The following is a 22249-nucleotide window of genomic DNA, read 5'->3' as shown; positions in this document are numbered from 1 at the left end:
CCCTAAATAAGGAAGAACAATTTATAATTGGATGCTATCACCATCAATCATCTTGAGTAAAAAGAGAGGTGTATCAGCTTTCCATTGGCTAAAGCTGGCGTGAAGACATGTTTTGTTTGGCTCATGTAAGATTTAAGGAAGAAAATTGAGTCAACATTTGAAAATTAAGATGTTTTACATAGAAATCTAGTTTTCCAGATCCTCTTGAAAAATCAGATGTGGCAATACTGAGCATGCATTCCTGCCTGACAATAATCTGCCAGGGTCAAAAGGAGGCTGTCCTGTTAGGTAATGCACGTTTTCTCAGTTTTCCAGGGCTCCCTCGGCCTTCTTTCCTCACTTATGTGATCTGGTTGGCCCTGTAGGCACTTTAGTTTGTAGCTCTCTGGACAGCTGGAAACTGTCTGTGTCTGACACAGAGCAGGCACTTAATTTTTGAATCAGCGAATCTTCTACTGTCTCCCCTCTACCATTCTCTCTTGTCTGACCATAAGAAATCCGTGTTTGGCTCTGGCTGGTGTAGCTCAGTAGATTGAGCATGGGGCTACGAACCAAAGGGATGTGGGTTCAATTCCCAGTCAGGGCACCTATCGGGGTTGTGGGCCAGGTCTCCAGTAGGGGGCATGCAAGAGGTAACCACATATTGATATTTCTCTCCCTCTCTTTCTCCTTCCTTTCCCCTCTCTCTAAAAATAAATAAAATCTAAAAAAACCCCACCAGGAATCCATGATTGTATTTACCTCTGGTAGTTACTGAATAACGATTTTCATTTTGAGAAGTGAAATGAGTAAGTCCTTTTTGTCCATCAGGACAGGCCAGGTTAGGCTGTGGTAACTAGAAATCCCCAAATCTCAGTGGCTTAACACAACAAAGCTTTATTTCTTCCTTACTCCTACAAACTTAGACACAAAATGAAAATAATCTCCCATTCTTGCATGCATGGAAACAGATATAAGTGCACAGGTATGTACAGAATTACATGTCAAAAATAAATATTCTGAAATATGAATTCATGCAAAAACCTATTTAGAAGTTTAAATTGCACAACTCATTCTTTGTTGGGATATTAAAAAAGGTCCCAAGACCCAAGGGGGTTACAGACTATCCGCTGTGGGCCAAGGAGAGGTATATATGCTACAAAAAGAACCAAAAGCTAACAAGGTGTACCTGAAAGCTTAAAAAAAGCCTTCAGCTTGTAGTACATTAAATTCCATGCATAAATTCATAAACAAAATACCAAATATGCAGTGCCTGCAGGTTGTTGTACCCTGCCCCAGTGAGGCCCCCACCTCTGGGCTTCTAGCTTAGGAAGGAGACGGAACCCAGATGCCCAATATGCAGAGCCACAGAAGGGGCTGGGCTGGGTCGGAGAGAGGGGCCAACAGGCTGGAATCCTCTTCCTCCAGTAGGACCTATAGGCAGGAAGAAAGGAGGCAGGGCAAGGTCACATTCATTTCTTATCCCAGCAGACCCCTCTATTTACCCCATCCAATCCAGGCCTTGTCCTTGCTGACCCGGATTACAGCAAGCACTTCCTCCCCACTCATTTTCCTCACTCCAGTCTTGCCTCCTCTAATCCCTCCACTACATTAACCACATCTGTCTCTCTAAAGCTTAGGTCCTTTGACTAGGCCCCTGCCTAGCTCAGAAGCATCTCTGGTTCCCCTTCATGCACAGTTGCTGGTCTACACTCCTAAGACTGGCATGCAGACCTCCATGATCAGAAAAACCTCTCCAGCGCATCTCCTCCCTTTCTGTCCTCCAGGACGGTTCCTCCAGGACGGTTTCCTCCCCCACACACCATGCCCAACCCACCATTTTTGGACAGGAGAATTCTCAGCCTTCCCTTTCTGTCCCCGTAGGAGTTTCTCATTCCTCAAGATTCCTGTAGTTCTCTCTGGAGTTGTCACTGAGCTCTGCGAAGGCATCCAGTTTCTCCAAGTCGAATGGAAGCTTCCCAAAGGCAGTTATCAGATTTCCTTCCAAGCCGAACCCTTGTTTCATCTTCACCTCCTCTCCAGACTTCAGCGGGCAGCCTGTGTCCAGGGAAAGCCTTGGCCTAGAGCCAGGACACCAGGCTCTGCCACTGTCTTGCTTTGAGTCCTTAAGCAGTCCTTGCCTCTCCCACGGCCTCACTTTCCTTGCCATCAGGGCACTGGACAGTTGCTTTTGAGCACAAAAGTGATAAAACTGATCCACTGAATAACTTTCAACTGCAATTCCAGAAGCTCAGTTGAGAAGCTTGGGGCCTGGTCCTGAGCACATTCACACCGCTGACCTCCTGATAACCTTGGCTAGTCCCTGTGAACTGCAGTACTTCCATTTCCCAACCATCTCTACCCCATTGTCTCTTTTCAGGAAACAGTTTACCTGGTGGGCCACAGGGGTGGAGCAGCGAGATCCAAGCAGAGCTGGGAGGGACTGAGGGGGTCAGGCGGGGAGCCTGGGATGAGTCCTTCAGCCCCACAAGAACCTCAGCTGCTTCCTGCTGCAGCTGCTGCTCGGAGGGGGCAGAGGTCCAGGCCAGGCGAGAGGCTCTGGGAGTCTGCAAAGGAAGGGGAGAGAAGCAGACTGGGAACCCCCACTTCTCCCCACCCTCCACGTGCTTCCTCAGCCCCCAGTTACTTAACTATCCCCTACTCTTCCCTCCTTGAGGTCAACTTCCTCCCAGGGTCCTGGGTCCCACTTCTCTCCCAGGACCTGTGGTGGTCGCAGAAGAGGGTCTGGGGTGCCACACGGCTGAAGTATCAAAGTCGAGCATCTAAAAACAAGGAGAGAAGATGCCAGGAATATTAAACACATGGCCAGACATGTCCACACGGAAAGAGGGAAGGATTTTGTCATACCGCCATGTACTGCATAACAATGTTTAGGTGAATGATGAAGGACATGTACAACCTTGGGCCTATAAGACTATAATGGGGCCGAAAAATTTCTATTGCCTCCTGATGTTGTAGCCATTGTAACCTCATAGCGCAACGTGTTATGTGGTGATGCCGGTGTAAACAAACCTATTGTGCTGACAGTCACGTGAAAGTATATAATTATGTACAGTACATAACACTTGATAATGATAATAAACCACTATGTTACTGTTTTACGTATTTACTATACTGTACTTTTTAGAGTGTACTTTTCTACTCACAAAACAAAGCTTACTATAAAACTGTATGCTTGTGTTAGGCCAGCAGCAGCCTCATAAATTTGGTGTTTACCCTGACTCCTGATAGCATCATTTTCTCTTGGGCTTGATTTAATCTAATTTTGTTCAATAAATTTAGTGCAACCTAAGTGTGCAGTCTGTATGAAGTCTATAGTAGTGCACAGTGATGTCCTAGGCCTTCACTCACCACTCACTGACTGACTCACCCAGAGCAACCTCTAATCCACAAGCTCTATTCATGGTAAGTGTCCTATACAGGTGGACTGTTTTTTTAAAGCTTTTCTACCATATGTGTTTCCTGTGCCTTTTCTATGTTTGGACATACAAATATTCACCGCTGTGTTACAACTGCCTACAGTATTCAGTACAGCAACATGATGCACGAGTTTGCAGCCTGGTAGCAATTGCCTGTACCACACAGCCTCAGTGCGTAGTAGGCTGTACCATCTAGGTTGTGTACAGGCACTCTACAATGTTCTCACAGGGATGAAGTTGCTCAGAATGTATCCCTGTCATTAAGTGGCTGGTGACTGTATTCTAACCTGGGAATCTGAGTGGCTGCTGGGTCATTGGACTTTGTGGCCTTGGGTAAGTCCCTTCTCTTCTATTAGCCTGCTTTATTTTCTGTAAAATGACGATGCCTGTCCACTTCTTTCTCCCAAGGTTACTGCGAGGATTATGTGAATCACTGGTATCAATTTTTTAAAAAACTGACAAAACATCTGGAGGAAATGGGATGACTGTTCCTGCCCTACCACAGTCTTGTTTCCCTCCCCCTAGTTCCCTAATCCTAGAGGAATTTGAGGAGCAGTTTGCCCCACCCACCTTTAGGAAGCTTTCCCCAATGGCCTCTGACACTCTCATCACACTCCCCGCACTCCCCCGCCCCCACTGCATGCCCTGTTTCAGCAGGTAATTCAACCTCATCTTATCTGTTTAAGAGATTTTAATAGCTATTTGTTCAAGGCCAGGGCCTGTGCTAGGTGTATTACTTATTGTTATTGCTAAATCTCATGACAACCTGTGAAGTAAGTAATAGTGTCTCTGATTTACTGGTAGATAAATAGGCTCAGAGTGGTAAACATAAAAATATTTGTACAAAGATTCACAGCCAGGCAACGGCAGAGCTAGGAGATATCTGCTTCACCCCCTAGTCTGAGACCTTTTCTTCTTCCTTGTCATCTACTTCCATATCCAGCACAGGGTTAGGCATGTGGTAAACACATTATCTCCTCTCCCTACTCACGTTCCAGTCAGGGCAGAAGGCCCTTCAGATTCTCCAGACAGGGGAGCCGTCAGTATTGGGTGAGATCCTGGGCAGGTTAGGAGGGGCCCATAAGTGGGCAGCCAGAGGGAGGTGACAGGGTCAAAGCCTAAGGAGGGGAAGAAAATGTAGAGTGTGTAAGGGTCAGAGGTCACGGCTTCTGTCCTTCCTCTTCCTACCCTGTATTCTCTTCTTCTTTTTCCGAAAGTGGTATACAGGCATTCAAATACCTGCTGAATTCATCTTACCAGGAAAGGGATGCAGAGGGACAGCAGGTTTTTGGCATAGCAAGCAGCACACCACTGGGGGTGGCATGCGAAGGCCTGGAGGCAGCCAGTGTCCAGGGGTCCAAGCACCTGGAGGAACTGGAGTGCAGGGCAAAGGCAAGGCTTCTGGGGGATGCCTGAGCAGCAGAGGCCCCTGGGAATTCTCCTGCAAGATCAGAGGACACAGGTTGGATTCCGATACAAGGCTGGGGAAGAAATGGGTGTATTCTAGGATGTGCATAAGACCCCCAAACTTCAGAGCTTGGAGGGCTAGAAAATCCCACCCCATTATTTTGCCCACGGAGAGGAGAGATTTGCCCAAGATGATGTAGCAAGTCAGGGTTGGACCTGGAACCCACATGTCAGGGGCAGAGAGGAAGGGGCCTTGGCAGGGCTAGGAGAGGAGTAACTCCCTCAGGGCCCAGGCTCTCCTTACCTTCCCAGGGGGTGTCAGGGCCAGTGAGAGTGCTCCATGGAGGGTCTGAGGCTGGGGTGCTATGTTCTCCTTTCCACCTGTGGGGGACCAGGGAGTGCTTTGGTGAGCCCTTTCTCCTGACCCACATCCCACTCCAGCTGAAAACTGAGTTCTCACCTTCCTATGGGCCCTTTTCTACTCACAGATCTCAATGCACTCTCCCAGCACTTGATCACATTTTAAAGGTGGGGAGCCTGAGGCCCAGAGAATAAAAACACCTTGCCCAAGGTCACACACTGATTCGGTGGCATGTCTTGGACTCTTCCCTACTCATGCTTTCTCCACCCGAATCCCTGACCCATCTCTAGGCAGTCACTCACGGGGGACCCCTGGTCGCCTGGCTCCCTTCTTGATGCCGCTGTGGGCTTTGGGAGGAGCGGTATCTCTCATCAGTCTGTGAGCCAGGTGCCTCTTTAGCTGTGACTCCTGTTGCCTACGCAAGGCCACCTGGGCAGCCATGACCCTTCGGCGCTCCCTAAAAGGGGGGTCGTGAGTCAAAAGTCAGCCACCCTTGAGGTGGAAGCCATTATCCTCCCTTCCCTGCATCGCATACTCACAAGATGAGGATGCATTTGTGACACTCGCAAGCCTGAAAGAGGCAGAGGCGCTTGTGGCCCTTGAGGTGGGCAGTGACGCCGTGGTTGCGGCAGCGGGCGCAAGTTGGAGAGCGACCGACAGCTCTCTTAGGAGTAAGCTCCGTGCCCTGGGAGACTCTGGTCTCACCCCTGGTGGCAGAGTCTGAGGGGCAGTGGTGGATGGCAAGCATTTCCTCACGTTCCATGGATCTGGGGGCAGGAGTGGAGGGTCAGGTGGCCATGCGAGCCCTCTCCTGACCAGCGTGGCTGCCCTGGGAGGCCATGCCTGAGGTGGTCCTCCCTCCCGCCCACTCTGGGCTCTGCTGTCACCCTTGCTTCTCCTTTGCTCACCCCACTACCTTCCTCACGTACCCTCCTTCCCAAGAAAGCTCCTCCTCTTTCCTTCCTTACCTATTCTTTCAATCCAAGCATCATTCTCTTCTGCTCCTCTGTACCTTCCCATGCACAAATACCAGTTTTAGGCACACTCACGCACTCTCACGCCCCTCTGCAAGGAATCCTACCTCCCCTTTCCACAATCACCCTGGTCCAACAGTTTTTTCTGGCATCCTCTTCAACAATGATCTTCCTTCCTGCATCTATCCAATTCCCACAAATATTTCCTGCTTCCCTTCCAACCCACGTGTGCCCTGCAACTGAATTTCCCCTTCGCACCCCCTTTGATTAGATCACTCTCTTGCACCCACAGGAACTCCCTTATTCTCACGGATTCCTTGCCCCTCTTCCAATGGTTATTCTCATTCCTTCGACAAGTGCATTTGGAGCCCCTGCCACGTGCCAGGCTCTCATCTAGCTCTCTCTTCCCTGGAGGAATCTCGCTCTCACCCCCAACACGGTCCCCGAACTCCCATGCAAACCCGCGCGTCGCGGCGCCCCACACTGCCTGTGCCATTGCCCACGCCCAACAGTCGAGGTCAGGCCCATCCCACCTCCCGCAGTGCACCCCCTCACGCAGCTGCTAGATGCACCCCGTTGCCACCGCTGTCCCTCCGAAAGCCAGACCGTGGCCCATTTCAGGGTCCCAGGAAGGAGGCCGGCACGGGAGCGTGCTCCGGGGACCCCGGTGTGGGGGAGGGGAGGCGAGGGGCGCGAGGAGCTCCAGGGGGCAGTGGGAGGGGGGCGAGGGGATGCACGGGGTACGGGGTAGGGTGGTCCTGTGCAAGAAAGGAGGAGGTGGACCAGGGAGGCGCGGGGGCGTGTTCGCGGCCTAGGCCCGCGGTTACCACAGCCTCGAGCTGAGTCTGACTCAGTCAGGAGGCGGCGACGGGGCTCGGTGTGGAAGTGACCTCAGGAACGGCTGCGCTCGCGCTGGTTTTCCCGCCCCTTCTCAGAAGGGCCAATGAGCTTCAGCGCCGTCTCCGGCCGCCCAGGCCAGCAACCAATGAGCTTCAAGATCCTTGACTGACGGCTCACCGCTTACGTCCGGGGCGCTTCTGCACTCAGGGAGCTCGTGGGCCAGCCAATGGTGCCTCGAGTTGAATCTTGGGGTGCATTGCCCTGGCCCTGTGGTTTGCCATTCCAGATTGTTCTTCCCCTTTTGGGGTGGGTGGCCAATGGGGCGTCGAAGGGAGCTTCCAGAACGAGGCTGGCCCTGCCCCCCCAGGCACAGCCAGCGCCGCCGCACCAGGGGGCGTTGACCTGAGCCCGGCTGCGCAGGCGTGGTCTCGCCCTCTGGTCTCCACTTCAGGAGGCGCCGCTTCGTCGCACGGACGCTCGTGTGTTCTCTTCTCTCCTGGTGCTCGAGTCCCTCACCCTGTGACTTCTCAGTCTCCTTCGGCTCTTCTTGTCGGAGCTGATTCTCCTAACCTGGTTTTCCCGTTCTCTCGTAGTCTCTCTGCCCGTCCACCGGGCTGACTCCTGGACTGCCTTTCTCACTTTCTTCACTTCCCTAACCGCGTCTGTAGTATTTGGTCTTGTCAGCCCCGTCCACCCTTTGTGCGCATCTCCCTCCCTGATTTCACCCACCTCTTGGCCCTCCGTAACTGGTTGCCTTCTTTGTGTGTCTCTGACCCATCTCACGTTTCTCTTCCCAGTCCTCCCTTTTGTCCCCTTCTCTCTCTCTCACGCTCAGAGAGGGTCTCCCGTTCCCCCTGAGACCCCATTTTGTGCCCCCTCTTCACTTTCCCGCAGCTCTGGTTGCGCCCCCTACTGGTCTTCCCCTGAACCCCCGCGTGGCTCCATTCCACCGTTTGCTCCTCCACTGTGCAGTTTCTCTAACGTAAGGGCAGCCTCTCCTTCAACCCCCAACCCCCACTCTATCTGTTTTGCCTTGAGGGTTGCATTCCAGTTTTTTTGTGGTTGTGTCCCGCTTGTATTCGGGTTGTTGGCTCCTTTTGCTTTGCATTCCAGGCTGGTGTGTGCTGTCTTCTCTGATTGGCTCACTCCCTTTGTGTGATCCTTTGTCAACCTTCATTTCTTCATTTCGTGCCCCCATTCTGTGGGTCTTAGCCCTTGTGTTTGCCAAAGATTTCTGGGAGACAGGCCTTGTGTGCTAGGCATTCTGGGTAGCTGTGGGTGACCCTACCCAGGCTGCTGTGCAGGGGAGCAGTACTAGACACAGTTGGAAAGGTTGCTTAGGGTCGCTCTGGGGGCGGTTGGGTGGGAGGCTTGAATGCCAGCTGAAGAGGTTGACCTTGATTCGAGAGAGAGAAACATTCATTGGTGGCTTCCCTCATGGTTGGGGATCAAACCTGCAACCTAGGCATGTGTCCTGACCCAAATCTGACAGGTGACCTTTTGGTGTATGGGATGACACTCCAACCAACTGAGCCACACTGGCCGGGCAACCTTGATTTTTTAGATAAGGGAGGGAGAGAGAGGGGGAGGGAGGGAAGAAAGGAGGGAAAGAGAAAGAAAAAGAGAAAGGGAAAAAGGAAAAGAAACCATTTACAGAGAGCTTAGCACTTGTCTGATGTTTATGTTAATCTATTTTTTTCAACAATGACCCTATGAGGTGCATTATTAATCTACTTTATTAATGTGTTCATCAGTTGCACAAAGTTGCTCAGCTAGTACGTGGAGGTGAAGATTTCAACCTTGGTCTACCTTTGAGTCCAAAGTCTGTGAACTTTGTACCACCTACGTTGTGTTCGTTATTTCCAGTAATCCCCATTCCCCACTCTCATGCCCTAACCCTTCCATATATATGCTCCCTTCAGGTGGCTAACACATATCGTTTGGTTTGTGCATGTTCTTGCCAGATGTGTTGCATTTTATGTGCATGAGGTTCTGATTCGTGCAAGTGATGCTGTGTTCTTTACTATTTAAAATAATTAGTGCCGCGCTTTTGCCATCCATCCATGTACATGTTATGTGTACATCTAATTCGTTTCTTCTAACCGCTGCGTGGTATTCCACGGTGTGCATGCCCTGTGCGCTGAGTGTTCACTAGGTCTTAGGGAAGGATGCCCGCATTGCCTTCAGCTTACTGTCACCATAATAATGCTGTATCCTCGTATGTGTTACATTGTAGGTGGAGGTGGAAATTGGTTATGTGTATCCAAGATATACCAGAAATGGGTATTTGTAAGCCTAATTCAACTAGTTATTGCCAGAGTCCTGAGTCACTGATCAGAACTCACCTCTACTCCTCAGGATCCAGAAGGGGCCCTATTCCACCCCTCCCTCACCCACCCAAGGGCAGCCACATGCCCGGGGCTCTATAGCTCCACATTTCTGCCAGCGCTCCTCCATTTCTAGCATTCTGATCCTTCGTCAGTCTGATGGATGTACCATTTGATATATTTTATTTCTCTCATTATTGTTGAATCTGAGTGTCTCCACGTTTGTTAGCGTTTTGGTTTGCTCTTCTGAGAACTTTCTTTTTTAAAAATATTTTATTTTATTATTTTGTAAGTATTATATTTATTTATCTTTAGAGGGGAAGGGAAGGAGAGAGGGAGGGAAATATCAATGTATGGTTGCCTCTCGTGCATCCCCTGCTGGGAACTGGCCTGCAACCCAGGCATGTGCCCTGACTGGGAATCAAACCCACAACCTTTTGGTATACAGGATGATGCTCCAACCAACTGAGCCACCCAGCCAGGGCCAGTTTGAAACACTTATAAATTTCCTTTGTGAACCAAGGATTATTTATTATTTATTAACTGACATTAACATCAGTTAACTTCCACACACACATTTGTTGTTCCGATCTCATTGTCTCTGGAGAATAGTGATCCCTTGAATAAGCCAGTATTCTCTGTCAGCATCCTAATGGGAAGGACTTAAGCAGGAGAATGAGAATCGTGATTTGAGAATCTAATGTGGGGGGCGGGGTCCAGGTCACGTTGGAGGGGAGACTATGGAGATGACAAGCCCTGTGTCATTCAAGGTCTCTGGGAGACTGTGTCACAGAAAATGATAATCAACTTTCTGCTTTAGAAACAGTGACCCAGAGGCAGGTGGACAGAGAATCCAGGGACTGACCAGAAGCAAGCTTGAGATCTGGGCTGAAACTGGTTCCGGACTGACCTCTAGCACCCAGAGCCCTGACACAGGACCATGGGACCTCAGCATTTGAGACCTGTGCAGCTGCTGTGCCTCCTAGGGGCCATCTCCACTCTGCCTTGTATGTCCTACGGGGCTGGATGCTTTAGAACCCCAAGGGAGGGGGCTGGATATCCGTGTTGCTCAGGGGACAGGATCTTGGGGGCTGAGCACTCACTCGGTTGGCAGCTCAGGGGTGGTGTGGGTAAGGTGAGGGGCAAATAACTGGAAGATAATTCTCTGCTTAGGGTCTGGGGCTCTTTTGTGCTATGAAGCGACGTCCTCACTCTTCAGAGCTGTTAGTTTCCACAACTGGAGATGGCTTCTTTTGAGGAGCATGGTGTGTAAGCTGAGGGAGGGCTGTGAGGAGACGCTGGTGCTCATCGAGACAAGTGAAGGGAAGTGACTTTGATACTTTTTTTTTTGCTTGTTCTTCTGACCCCTAGCTCCATCCCCAGCACCCAGGGACTCTGGACTCAAGTTCTAGATGTTTATCCTATTATATTTTGGGAAATAATGTCAAGACACTGGCAGGAGAGGGGCAGGATCCAGCTGGTTGTGGTGTGGGCTGTGTAAGAGGTGGGCAGATCCCAGGGGGAGTGAGGCAACCTGGGACTGAAGAGAAGGAGACACAAGGAGAGGGGAGCAGAGGGGAGAGGAGTGAGGAGAAACAGATGGAGACCCCGATATCTGAGCCCTGTGCAGCTGCTGTGAGTGGACAGTGGGGGAGAGGCAAAGTCGGTGATGGAGCAGAGCAAGCAGGAAGTGGAGGGTGGGAGGGTGTGGCCAACAGCACTGATCAGAGCTCTCTAATCTTTGCTCCTTAGGGACCAGAAGGGGAGTTGTGGGTTTTAAAGGCTGCAGCCCAGCCCCGTCTTACCCGCAGCGAGTCTCCTACCTCGTTTCACCGCCTGGACTGTCCATTGCCTCCTATAGCCGCGTCTGCCGGACGTATCTCTGCAATAATCTCACCAACTTGGATCCTTTTATGAAACTCAGGAACACTCCTAAGCCTGAAGCATTTTCTCCCCTTAGTTGCCCAACCTGTGTGGGTGAGCACTCTAAGGACTGTCTCCCAAATTTTGTCACCACCGATTCTTGCCCTGAAACTGCCTCTAAGTGTTACAGTTCCACCTTAAAATTTCAGGCAGGTGAGAAACTTTATCAGATGCCTACTCTATGCCAGGTGCTGCCTGATACTTTCCCATCTCTGAGGGAGGCTGGTGGGGTCTGGAGAGGGGAATAGGGTTGTAGGAACCAGGCACATGAGTTCCAAGGAGGAGGGTGCCTGGTGCCCAAGTCTTTGGTGGGAGAGCAGGTGTCCTGGTTTGTGAGGGGTGTCTGGAAGGAGGGATGGGACAGTTAAGTCTTGAAAGTGTCCCTGACTCCTCCCTCTCCTCCTTACAGGGTTCCTCAATACCACCTTCCTCCTCATGGGCTGTGCTCGTGAACAACACAAGATTTTAGCAGATTTTCACCATATTGGGACCATCAAGGTGACTGAGGCTCTCAACATCTTAGAGAAGGCCCAGATTGCTGGTGCAGAGCCCTCCCGCCAGGGCCCTGCTTGGGGCATCCTCACAGGCCTCCTGCTTGCCTTTAGGGACTGACGATGTAGTCAACCAGACAAACATCCAGACCCCTTCACATAATCAAATAAAGTCAGAGTTGCCTTTCTGTTTTGTCCTGTGGTCCACATGTCCAGGGAGGTGGAGGGGAGGCACAGGCAGTGGGCAGTGTTTGTGTGAAGTCAGCAAAAGCAGGGGTGGGGGGGGAGGAGGAGCAATGCTGGCAAAGTGACAGTGTCACGTTCAGCAACAAGGAGGAACCCAAGTACTCCTTTTTTCCTCCCACTCCCTCTGGGAACCTGAGCACTAGCCTGGGTTCAGCCACTGACTTAGAAACCCTGGCCAGATCTCTCCCCGTTTTGGGGCCTTAGTTCCCTCCCCTGTGAAATAGAGCACCTTGTGAATTACGGCCTTGTCTCATCAGGGTGATTTAAAAATATGAGTACTTATTGGGTGTCTACACGGTATGTGTCTGTTACTGTGCTACTATTAGGACATCATTTAGATCCTTTCAAGATGGAGGGTAAGAGGCGGGATGGGTGGGGAGGAGTGGTTAGGGGAAAATGTAGTCAACTGTACTGGGACAACAATAAAAAATAGAAAAAATAAAAAGCATAAAAATTATGTCCTCTCAAGATCTCAGTGAGATACAGCTTTTATCCCTATCTTGTCAGGAAGAAACTTGTTCTTGGGGGTTAAATTGTTTGCCCAGAGTAGAATCCCTCTCGTCTCCCCTGCAGATCTCTTTCCCTGCCGAGGAAATTTTGAGAAATTTGGAGTCCTGAGCTGCTTTCCTCTGTCCAGTAGTTGTTTCTTTGTGTAAGCTGGCAAATTCAGAGGAAAGAGGAAGCACCAACTGCCGATCGTGGTTCCTTTCTACCAAAACCCAAACTTCAGGTACTAAGCTCTTCAGAGAGGACAGTGTAACTCCTCTCTGGCCATAAGGGGGCAGCAGATACACTCATCTTGCAATTTGATGCCTTCAAAGAAGGGGTGTGTGTGCCAGATGTCATGGGGAATATGAAAGGGAGAGTCCCTGAACTAGGCCCTTTACATGTATGAACTCAGTTTAATTCTCTCCACTGTCTCATGAAGTAGGGAAGGAGACACTAAGGGTTCTTTTACTACAGGTTAAATATTTTCTGTACATTACCTCGTTCTTTCTTACCACAATCTTATTAGATAGATATAGTCACTTCTGTATTTCTACTTTATAAATGAAGAAACAGGCTTAACTACCTGAGGCCTCAGAGCTCACCTTTGTGAACAGACTGGGCAAGTGGGATCTGAAGCACAGGTGCCTGCAGTTGACCTCAGAAGAGAGACTGGTGTGAAGACTTCGATGACTGTGGACAGGTTTTGGAAGCGTGGTCGGGAAGCCAGGGAAGGTCATGGTAAGTGGACTAGGTCTGAATGGAGACTGGAAGCCTGTGGTAGGAGGCTGTTAGGTCACAGAGGGACCGGTTTTTTGGCAAGTTTTATTAGTGAGCTTCACCCATCCTGTACTTGTTACAAGTAGAAGTGCCAGTAGATAATTTTAAGGGGTGAGCCGAGTGTTTGGTAGGCCACGGCATATTTCATTTAGTCCTATGAGGCAAGGTGCTGAGGACATCAATAATCATCAAAAAGAATTGGAAAGTCAAAGACAGTGGTATCCTTAGGTGTCCCAAGTAGGTAACCCCAATCATAACACCAGAGATGGGACAACTTTACTGTGTATAAAAGATATATGGAACAAAAATATTGGATATGAAGTGTGATTTACTGAACCCCACAAACTTATCACTTCACTTGAGAAGTAGAATCTCAGACATGGAGGGGTTCTGATCAAGATGGCAGAGTAGGTCAACACTGTGCTTCCCTCTTTCCAAGTCCACATCAGAATTACAACCTCATTATAGAACAATCAACCTGGAGGACTGCCTGGAGCCTAGCTGAACAGAAGTCTTATAACTAAGGATATAAAGAAGCCATGTTGAGACTGGTAGGAGGTTGGGGGAGACACGAAATGTGCTGGCTCCATACTCACATGTGGTGGTCGAGAACTGGGAGGGGCGTCTCAGCTGCAGAGGTCCCTCCTTGAAGAGTGGGGGGTCTGAGCTCCACCCTGGGCTCCCCAGCCTGGAGGAACAGTGCTGCAGAAAGGAGCCCCCACAGCATCTGGCTGTGAAAATCAGCAGGGATTCTGTCTGTCTGGGTGAGAGGGAGGGCTGCTGGAAACCAAGGCATCCTCTTAAAGGGCCTGTGCACAGACTCCGTCGTGCATGAAGGGGCAGTGGCCAGGGTGTGGGAGGCGCCAGAGACAGATAGGGAGGAGCTGAGTCCTGGGGCTTCAGGGCGAGGGCTGGAGGGACAGCTGTCCTTGCCCTTGTGTTGAGCCCTTCCACCCCACAGCAAGCAAGTGGGTGCCATCTTTCCCGGGGCCAAATCTGAATTTGCATGAACCTGGTGGGCTCCGCTTGCTTCACTCGATGATTCTCTGAGATCTTGCCTCGCCCAAGTTGCACACTACCAGAGCTCTCTTGGCAACAGGCATCCGGCTTTGGCCCATGCTGCAGTCTTTCTTTAAAAAGTCTCAGAGAACCCAGTGGCTCAGTTAGTTGGAATTTCATCCCCTACACCAAAAGGTTCAGGTTCTATTCCCAGTCAGGGCACATACCTCAGGTTGTGGGTTTGATTCCTGGTCAGGACACGGCGCTTATGGGAGGCAACCGAGTAATATTTCTCTCTCATGTCGATGTTCCTTTCTCTATTTTTTTCCTCTCTCCCTTTCCATCTAAAATCAGTTAAGAAAAGCATCCTCAGGTGAGGATTTAAAAAAAGTCTCAGAGGCCCACAGGCCCCAGGTGGGTGGCAGCTGACCTTGGTGTACACTGTGACTTTTGCTGAGTGACCCCAGGCTCAGCACTGGTGCCATATCTAAATCTGCATTAACCTGGTGAAGACCACTTGCTCCACCTGGTGACTCCCTGAGACTCTACCTCACCCAATTTGCATGATTTTTTCAGCAGCTGAGCCTTATGGGGCAGGTGGTGGCAGGCCTTGGGTGCCCTATGCCTTTTCCTGAGCTGCTGCAGACCCAGCACTAGTGGCAGTTGGTCTCAAAGCACAACGTGGCCTTTCCCATATTCCTCCAGGTTCAGTGCGGGGCAGCTGCCAACTGCTGACCCCTTTGTAGTTCCTACCAGGTATCTTGGGCCAGCCAAAGACAGCTGCTAACCTTGGCTTGCAGTAGAGTCCCTCCTAAAAGACCCCAAAACTGACACACCCAGTGGCCAGCTTCAGATCACAAGTGGCACACCTAAAGGCTGCTCTCTGTAGGCACCAGAGCCTGCAGGGGCAAATCCTACTTCAGGGAGTCAGCCCCTGCGCAGCAATTTGTATGTGGTGGTCATGGACAATCCCCACAGCCTGTCAACCTGAAGGCCAGTCCCACCCTCTGATGAGCCAACAGCAATCAAGCCTTAATTACAATAGGAGGACACACAGAACACACACAAGTGACACTCTGGAGCACCCCTTTTAGGTGATCAAGGAGGTTGCTTCTGCGCCCCACTGGTCACCTACTACATAAGGCAAACCTATCGAGACTGGGAGAGCTTAGCTGGTATGGCTCTGTGGATTGAACACCAGCCTGTGCACTGAAAGGTTGCTCGTTCAATTCCCAGTCAGGGCACACGCCAGTTGTGGGGGCATGTGAAAGGCAGCTCTTTGCTGTTTCTCTCACATACCAATGTTTCTTTCTCTCTTCCTTTCCTTATCTCTAAAAATAAATAAATAAAATCTTAAGAAAAAAAAGACTGGGAGACATAGCAGATCTACCTACATAGAAACAGATACAGAGAGACAGTCAAAATTAGGTGACAAAAAACATGCCCCAAATGAAGAAAACAGAAGGAATCTTCATAAAAAGAGCTAAGCAAAATGGAGGCAAGCAAGCTACCATATACAGAGTTCAAAACAATGGTTGTAGGGATGCTTAGTCAGAAACAAAGAATACAATATCTGAAATGAAGGATATATCAGAAGGAACCAACAGATTAGATGAAACAGGATCAACCCAGTGGTTTGGAAGACAAGATAGCAGAAAACACCCACTTGAACACAAAAACAAAAATAAAATAAAAAGAAATAACGATTGACAATTCCCTCAACCTGGCAAAGAAAATAGACATTCAAGTCCTTGAAGCACAGAGAATCCCGAACAAGATGACTCCAAAGAGGCCCACACCAAGACACATCATAATTAAAATGGCAAAACTTAAAGACAAAGAGAGGATCTTAAAAGCAGGAAGACAAAGGCAGACTGTCAGCTGACTTCTCAACAGAAACTTTGTAGGCCAGGAGGAATTGGTAGGAAATATTCAAAGTGATCAAAAGCAACACCAGTTCAAAGGAACCTATGCACCCCAATGTTCATAGCAGCACAATTTATAATAGCCAAGTGCTGGAAGCAGCCTAGGTGCTCATCAGTGAATGAGTGGATCAAAAAACTGTTGTACATTTATACAATGAAATACTACACAGCAGAAAGAAAGAGCTCCTATTCTTTGTGACAGCATGGATGGAACTGGAGAGCATTATGCTAAGTGCAATAAGCCAGATGATGAAAGACAGATACAGATGTGATCTCACTTATAAGTGGAACCTAATTAACGAAACAAACAAGCAAGCAAAGTATAACTGGAGACACTGGAATCAAGAATAAACTGACAGTAAGCAGATGGGAAGGAAGAGGGAAATAACATGAGAAAGAAGGGAAAGGGTCTTAAATGAACACGTATAAAGGGCCTATGGACAAAGCCAAAAGGGGGTAGGATTGAGGGCGGGATGTGGGAGTAGGTAGGGAGAGAGAAAGTGGTGGTGGGAAAATGGAGACAACTGTATTCGAACATTAATAATAAAAAACATAAAAATTAAAAAGAGTGGGAAAAATTTTTTCATACAAATAGAAAAAAAGCTGGGGTAGCAATAATCATATCAGACAAATAGACTTTAAAACAAAGGCTATAATAAGAGACAAAGGACACTTCATAATGATAAAGGGATCAATCCAACAAGAGAATGTAACCCTTGTTAACACTTATGCCCCTAACATAGGAACACCTAAATGTATAAAGTAAATTTTGATGGACATAAAGGGAGAGATCAGCAGTAATACAGTCATAGTAGAGGACTTGACACCCCATTGACATCAATAGATACATCTCCCAGACAAAAAATCAACAAGGAAACAGCATCCTTATATGACACACTAGACCAGATTAATTTAATTGATATTTTTAGAGGATTTCACCCCAAAGCAGCAGAACATAACATTGTGTTCAAGTGCACATGGAACATTTTTCAGGATAGGCCACAGAAAAAGTCTCAGTAAATTTAAGAAGATTGAAATCATATCTAGAGTCTTCCACAACCACAAGGGTATGAACTAGAAACTAATTACAAGATGAAAACTGAAAAACATGCAAACACATTGAGGCTAAAGAACATGCTTCTAAACAGTGAAGAGGTTAATGATGAGATCAAAGAAGAAAGTAAAAGATACCTTGAGACAAATGCAAATGAAAACACAACAACCCCAAATCTATGGGAAACAGCAAAAGCAGTCCTAAGAGGGAAATTCACAGCCATTTAGGCCTACATAAATAAACAATAAAAATCTCAAATGAACAATCTAACTCTGTGCCTAAAGAAACTAGGAAAAGGACAACAAAGTCCAAAGGGAGTAGAAGGAAGGAAATAATAGTGATCAGAGTGGAAATAAGGAAAATAGAATCTAAGAAAACCCCAAAGGTCAATGAAACCAAGAGCTGGGTCTTTGAAAAATTAAACAAAATTGTTAAGCCTTTACTCAGACTCATCAAGAAAAAAGAGAAAGAATCCAAATAAATAAAAAAATGAAAGAGCTAGTCCTGCCAAGATGGAGGTGCAGGTAGATGCACTTTGACTCATCTCACAACCAAAAGAAGGACAACAACACGTTTACAAACAAAAAACATCCTGCCTGAGCCTTTTTCAGCAGCTGAGCCTTATGGGGTGGGTGGCATCAGGCCTTGGGGTGCCCTGTGTTTTTAAACTGCCAGAAAGTCAAACTGTATGGAAGTCTGACAACCAAGGAGTTACAGAAGAAACATTCATCCAGATGGGTTGGAGGGGCAGAGATGGGCAGCTGGGGTGGAGAGGACTCATGGCAAGGCTGTGGCTGGAGGCCCAGGGCAGGCAAAGTGGTGGCTGGTGGACTGGGTGAGGCAATAGCTGGCAGAGCCAGAGGTCCCACATTTGAGCGTGGACAAACCAGAAGGAACAACTGTGAAGGGAGACAGACCGCACAAACCAGGTTTCCGGTGCAGGAAAATAAAGCCTCAAAACCTTTGACTGATAAAACCCGTGGGGGTTGAGGCAGTGGGAGAAACTCCCAGCCTCACAGGAGACTTCATTGAAGAGAGCCACAGGGTCCTAGAATGTGCACAAACCCACCCACCTGGGAGTTGGCATTGGAAGGGCCTAATTTGCTTGTGGGTAGTGGAAGAAGTGACTAAAAGCCCCCAAAGAGCAGAGCAAGCAGCAATGATCCCTCTTGGACACCCCCCCCCACACACACACACAGTGCCACAACACAGAGACATGGGTTGCCCTGCCCTGGAGAACACCTAAGGCTCCACTCCTTACTACATAGCAGGCATGCTGAGACAAAAAAAAAAATATGGCCCAAATGAAAGAACAGATCAAAGCTCCAGAAATAGAACTAAGTGATGAAGAGGTAGCCAACCTATCAGATGCAGAGTTCAAAACACTGGTAATCGGGATGCTCAAAAAAATGGTAGAGTATGGTTGCAAAATACAGGAAGAACTGAAGGCTATGAATAGTGAAATAAAGGAAAATGTACAGGGTACCAACAGTGAAGGGAAGAAAAACAGGACTCAAATCAACAGTTTGAACCAGAAGGAAGAAATAGGCATGCAACCAGAATAGAATGAAGACAGAAGAATTAAAAAAAAATGAGGAGGGGCTTAGGAACCTTTTTGAAACACTAATTCAAAAGGGTATATGCATTCCTACGTTCATTGCAACATCATTCACAATACATTGAACTAACCTAAGTGTCCAACACAGATGATTGGATAAAGAAGAGGTGGTATATCTATACAATGGAATGTTACATGGGCATAAAAAAAATGAAACCTTACCATTTTCCAAAAACATAAATGGACCTAGAAGTTGTCATGCTGAGTGAAATAAGTCAAACAGAGACAATTACCATATGATTTCACTTACTTGTGGAATCTAATGAACAAAGAAAACAAATGCAGAGCCATAGAGACAAACTGATGGTTGCTGCATGAGAGAGGGGTTAGGGGGCTGGGTAAGAAATGTGAAGGGGGAACTTCCGCCAAGATGGATGCATAGGTGGAAACACTGTGCCTTCTCCCACAACCAAGTTTGAATACAACAAAGGTTTAGTAAACAAAGACACAGCCAAAGAACAGAAAATTGAACTATATGGAAGTCCGACAACAACGAACCCTTTAACTGGGACCGGTAAGAGGGGCAGAGCCAGCAGTGGAGGTGGGTCAGACAGGAAAGATCCCCCGACCCAGGCACACAGGCAGCCGGGGTAGCAGCACGGACCTAGTGAGGGTACCGGGCAGGCTGACCGAGGTCACCCATTCGTGCGCAGATAAACCAGCAGAGTGAGCAGTGACACGGACTGCACAGGCCCCAGTGGGCGAACCCAGAGGCGGAGGGCTGACCGAGGTTGCACATTCGAACGCAGTCAGATGGAACGCGAGGGCCCTGGAGACAGTGGCAGCTGTGGTGGCAGCAGCGGCAGCCCGCAGACTGGACTGCCATTGCATTCCTTTGACCCTGCCCCCACGTATAGTGTCACAACCCAGAGACTGATTTGCCCCACTCTGGTGAACACCTAGGTCTCCGCTCCTCATACATAACAGGCACGAACAGTCCAAAATATGGCTCAAGAAGAACTCAAAGCCCCAGAGCCTATAACTCTAAGCGAAAAGAAATAGCAAACCTCTCAGATGCACAGTTCAAAACACTGGTGATCAGGATGCTCACAGAACTGGTTGATTTTAGTCACAAATTAGAGGAACATATGAAGGCGAAACTAATTGAAATGAAGGGAAATGCACGGAAACCAATAGTGATGGAAAGGAAACTGGGACTCAAATCAATGGAATGGACCAGAAGGAAGAACAAAACATCCAACCAGAAAATAATGAAGAAACAAGAATTCAAAAAAATAAGGAGAGGCTTAGGAACCTCCAGGACATCTTTAAACATTCCATCATCCAAATTCTAGGGGTACCAGAAGGGGAAAAGAAACAGCCACGAGTGGAAAACATATTTGAACAAATATGGAGAAAAATAAAGGAGAACTTCCCCAGTCTGGCAAAGGAAATAGACTGCCAGGAAATCCAGGAAGCTCAGAGACTTCCAAAGAAGGTGGACCCAAGAAGGAACACACCAAGGCACATCATAATTACATTAGCCAAGATGAAAATGAAGGAGAGAATCCTAGAAGCAGCAAGAGATAAGGGGACAGTCACCTACAAAGGAGTTCCCATCAGGCTGTCAGCAGATTTCTCAAAAGAGACCTTACAGGCAGGAAGGGGCTGGAAAGAAGTATTGCAAGTCATGAAATCCAAAGACCTACAGCCAAGATTGCTTTATCCAGCAAAGCTTTCATTTAGAATGGAAGGACAGATAAAGTGCTTCTCAGATAAGGTCAAGTTCAAGGAGTTCATCATCACCAAGCCCTTATTATGTGAAATGTTAAGGGGACTTATCTAAGAAAAGAAGATAAAAAATATGAACAGTGAAAGGACAGCAAACTCACAGTTATTAATAACCACACCTAAAACAAAAGCAAACCAAGAGGACAGCTAGATCAGGAGTGGAACCAAAGAAATGAGGAACACATGGAGGGTTACAACAGGGGAGTGGGAGGAGGAGAAGGGGGGAGAAGGTACAGAAAATAGCATGGACAGTAGGTAGAAAATAGATAGGGGGGAGGACAAGAATAGTGGGGGAAATATAGAATCTAAAGAAGTTGAGACACGTGGTTATAAACTAAAGGGGGGAATGGTGGGGGAGGGGGTGTGCAGGGTGGAGCGGAATGAAGAGGGGGAATAGAACAACTGTAATGGTATAATCAATAAAATATATTTTTAAAAAAGTAAAAAATGAAAGGAAAAAAAGGAACCTAAACAACAAAACAAACAAGCAAGCAAAATATAACCAAAGACACTGAAATAGAGACCAGAGGGGAGAAGGGAGGGAATTTCAGGGGAAAGGGGGAAGGATTCACAAGAACAAGTATGAAGGACACATGGACAAAAACTAACAGGGGGGGAAATGGGAGGGAGGTGGGGAGCACTGAGGGGGGTGAGCTGGGATGGGAGTAAAAGACAGAAAACTGCACTTGAACAAATTAAATAAAAAAAGATATTTTAAAAAAGTGATGTGAAGGGATTAACAGCTGCAAATTGGTGATTACAGAGTGGTCACGGAGATGTAAAGCACAGCATAGCGAATGTGACAACCTGCTGAGTGGGAAAAGTGAAAAAATAAACATGAAAAAACACACACAAGAAAAAGGTATCTGTGGGAAGTGAGGGATATGTTAATTATATTGAGTGTGATGATTATTTATCAATGTATATCAAATAATTAAGTTGTACAACTTAAAGACACATCATTTTCATCGTCAATTAATAAATCTGGGAGGAAAAAAATGATACGTCTGATAAGGGGTTAATATCCAGAATATATAAGGAATTCATGCAACTTAACACCAAAAGGAAATAGGGTCTTTCTTTTTACCTGCATTTCACCTACATGTGTGTTCCCATCCCATCTCTTTGCTGCCTTCCGGGCAGTAATCACCATTTTACTTGCTCGGATTTTTGCACACTTTGATTACACCTGTGTCATATGTTTGAACAATAAATGTTGTTTCCATCTGTTTGCTTTTGACCTATGTACACATGTTATATGTAGCTTCTGGGACTTGCTTTTTAAAAGCACATCACCATGTTTCTACTATTCCAGTGTATGGTTTTGTTCTTCCATTCTCACGGATGTATTACCTCCCATGGCATTGAATCACAATGGGATTCTGGTGGGTTATGTCCGGATTCCCCCTTCCACCGGTTTTTAGGCTTCTGAAGGCCATCGTTGCTATGAGTACTCTTTTACACGCACCCCTGTGGTTGTGTGTGAGAGTTTCTCCTGCGTGGGCACCCAGGGGCGAAGTAGCGGGCGGTAAACTTTCTTCAGCTCTGGGAGACAATGCCAAAGTGGTTGTAGCAATCGCACATTACCCGTGACAGAGTTCCTGTTGATGCACACGCCCTCTAGCTTTTCAGACTTTTTAATTTTTGCCTGCCTGGTGGATGTAAAAT

At 47.8% G+C, this 22249-nt stretch overlaps 2 protein-coding genes across 3 annotated transcripts; one reads left to right on the top strand and one right to left on the bottom strand.

Moving 5' to 3' along the window:
- Positions 1–984: 984 nt before the first annotated feature.
- On the bottom strand, positions 985–5950 carry DMRTC2 (DMRT like family C2). Its single transcript, XM_037065536.1, has 8 exons — positions 5727–5950; positions 5490–5644; positions 5131–5207; positions 4677–4857; positions 4411–4537; positions 2702–2762; positions 2372–2546; positions 985–1413 (listed from the first exon to the last, which is right to left on the bottom strand). The coding sequence occupies exons 1-8, from the start codon at positions 5948–5950 to the stop codon at positions 1301–1303; spliced, it is 1113 nt and encodes a 370-aa protein (XP_036921431.1). The 3' UTR covers positions 985–1300.
- Positions 5951–10152: 4202 nt separating this feature from the next.
- LYPD4 (LY6/PLAUR domain containing 4) lies at positions 10153–11901 on the top strand. Of its 2 annotated transcripts, XM_037065535.1 has the most exons (4): positions 10153–10335; positions 10502–10645; positions 11081–11404; positions 11661–11901. In XM_037065535.1, exons 1-4 carry the CDS (start codon positions 10269–10271, stop codon positions 11861–11863), a joined length of 738 nt encoding a protein of 245 aa, XP_036921430.1. In that variant the 5' UTR covers positions 10153–10268; the 3' UTR covers positions 11864–11901. The 2 variants fall into 2 exon arrangements, with proteins under 2 accessions (XP_036921430.1, XP_036921429.1); XM_037065534.1 differs by lacking the exon at positions 10502–10645.
- The last annotated feature ends 10348 nt before the right edge of the window (positions 11902–22249 follow it).

This window comes from Sturnira hondurensis, unplaced genomic scaffold (genome assembly GCF_014824575.4).
Source record: "Sturnira hondurensis isolate 20B ecotype Veracruz unplaced genomic scaffold, ASM1482457v3 Scaffold0015767, whole genome shotgun sequence".
Lineage (NCBI taxonomy): Eukaryota > Metazoa > Chordata > Mammalia > Chiroptera > Phyllostomidae > Sturnira > Sturnira hondurensis.
Note: the sequence above shows the minus strand (reverse complement) of the source record. Positions and strands in the feature narration are given on the sequence as shown.

Coding starts and splice junctions, on each gene's coding strand:
- LYPD4 (XM_037065535.1), top strand. CDS start 10,269: ATGGGACCTCAGCATTTGAGACCTGTGCAGCTGCTGTGCCTCCTAGGG. Junction 10,646..11,080: donor GCTGGTGCTCATCGAGACAA/GTGAAGGGAAGT, acceptor TTTGCTCCTTAG/GGACCAGAAGGGGAGTTGTG. Junction 11,405..11,660: donor CACCTTAAAATTTCAGGCAG/GTGAGAAACTTT, acceptor TCCTCCTTACAG/GGTTCCTCAATACCACCTTC.
- DMRTC2 (XM_037065536.1), bottom strand. CDS start 5,950: ATGGAACGTGAGGAAATGCTTGCCATCCACCACTGCCCCTCAGACTCT. Junction 4,858..5,130: donor CCCTGACACCCCCTGGGAAG/GTAAGGAGAGCC, acceptor ATCTTGCAGGAG/AATTCCCAGGGGCCTCTGCT. Junction 4,538..4,676: donor CCCTCTGCATCCCTTTCCTG/GTAAGATGAATT, acceptor TCCCCTCCTTAG/GCTTTGACCCTGTCACCTCC.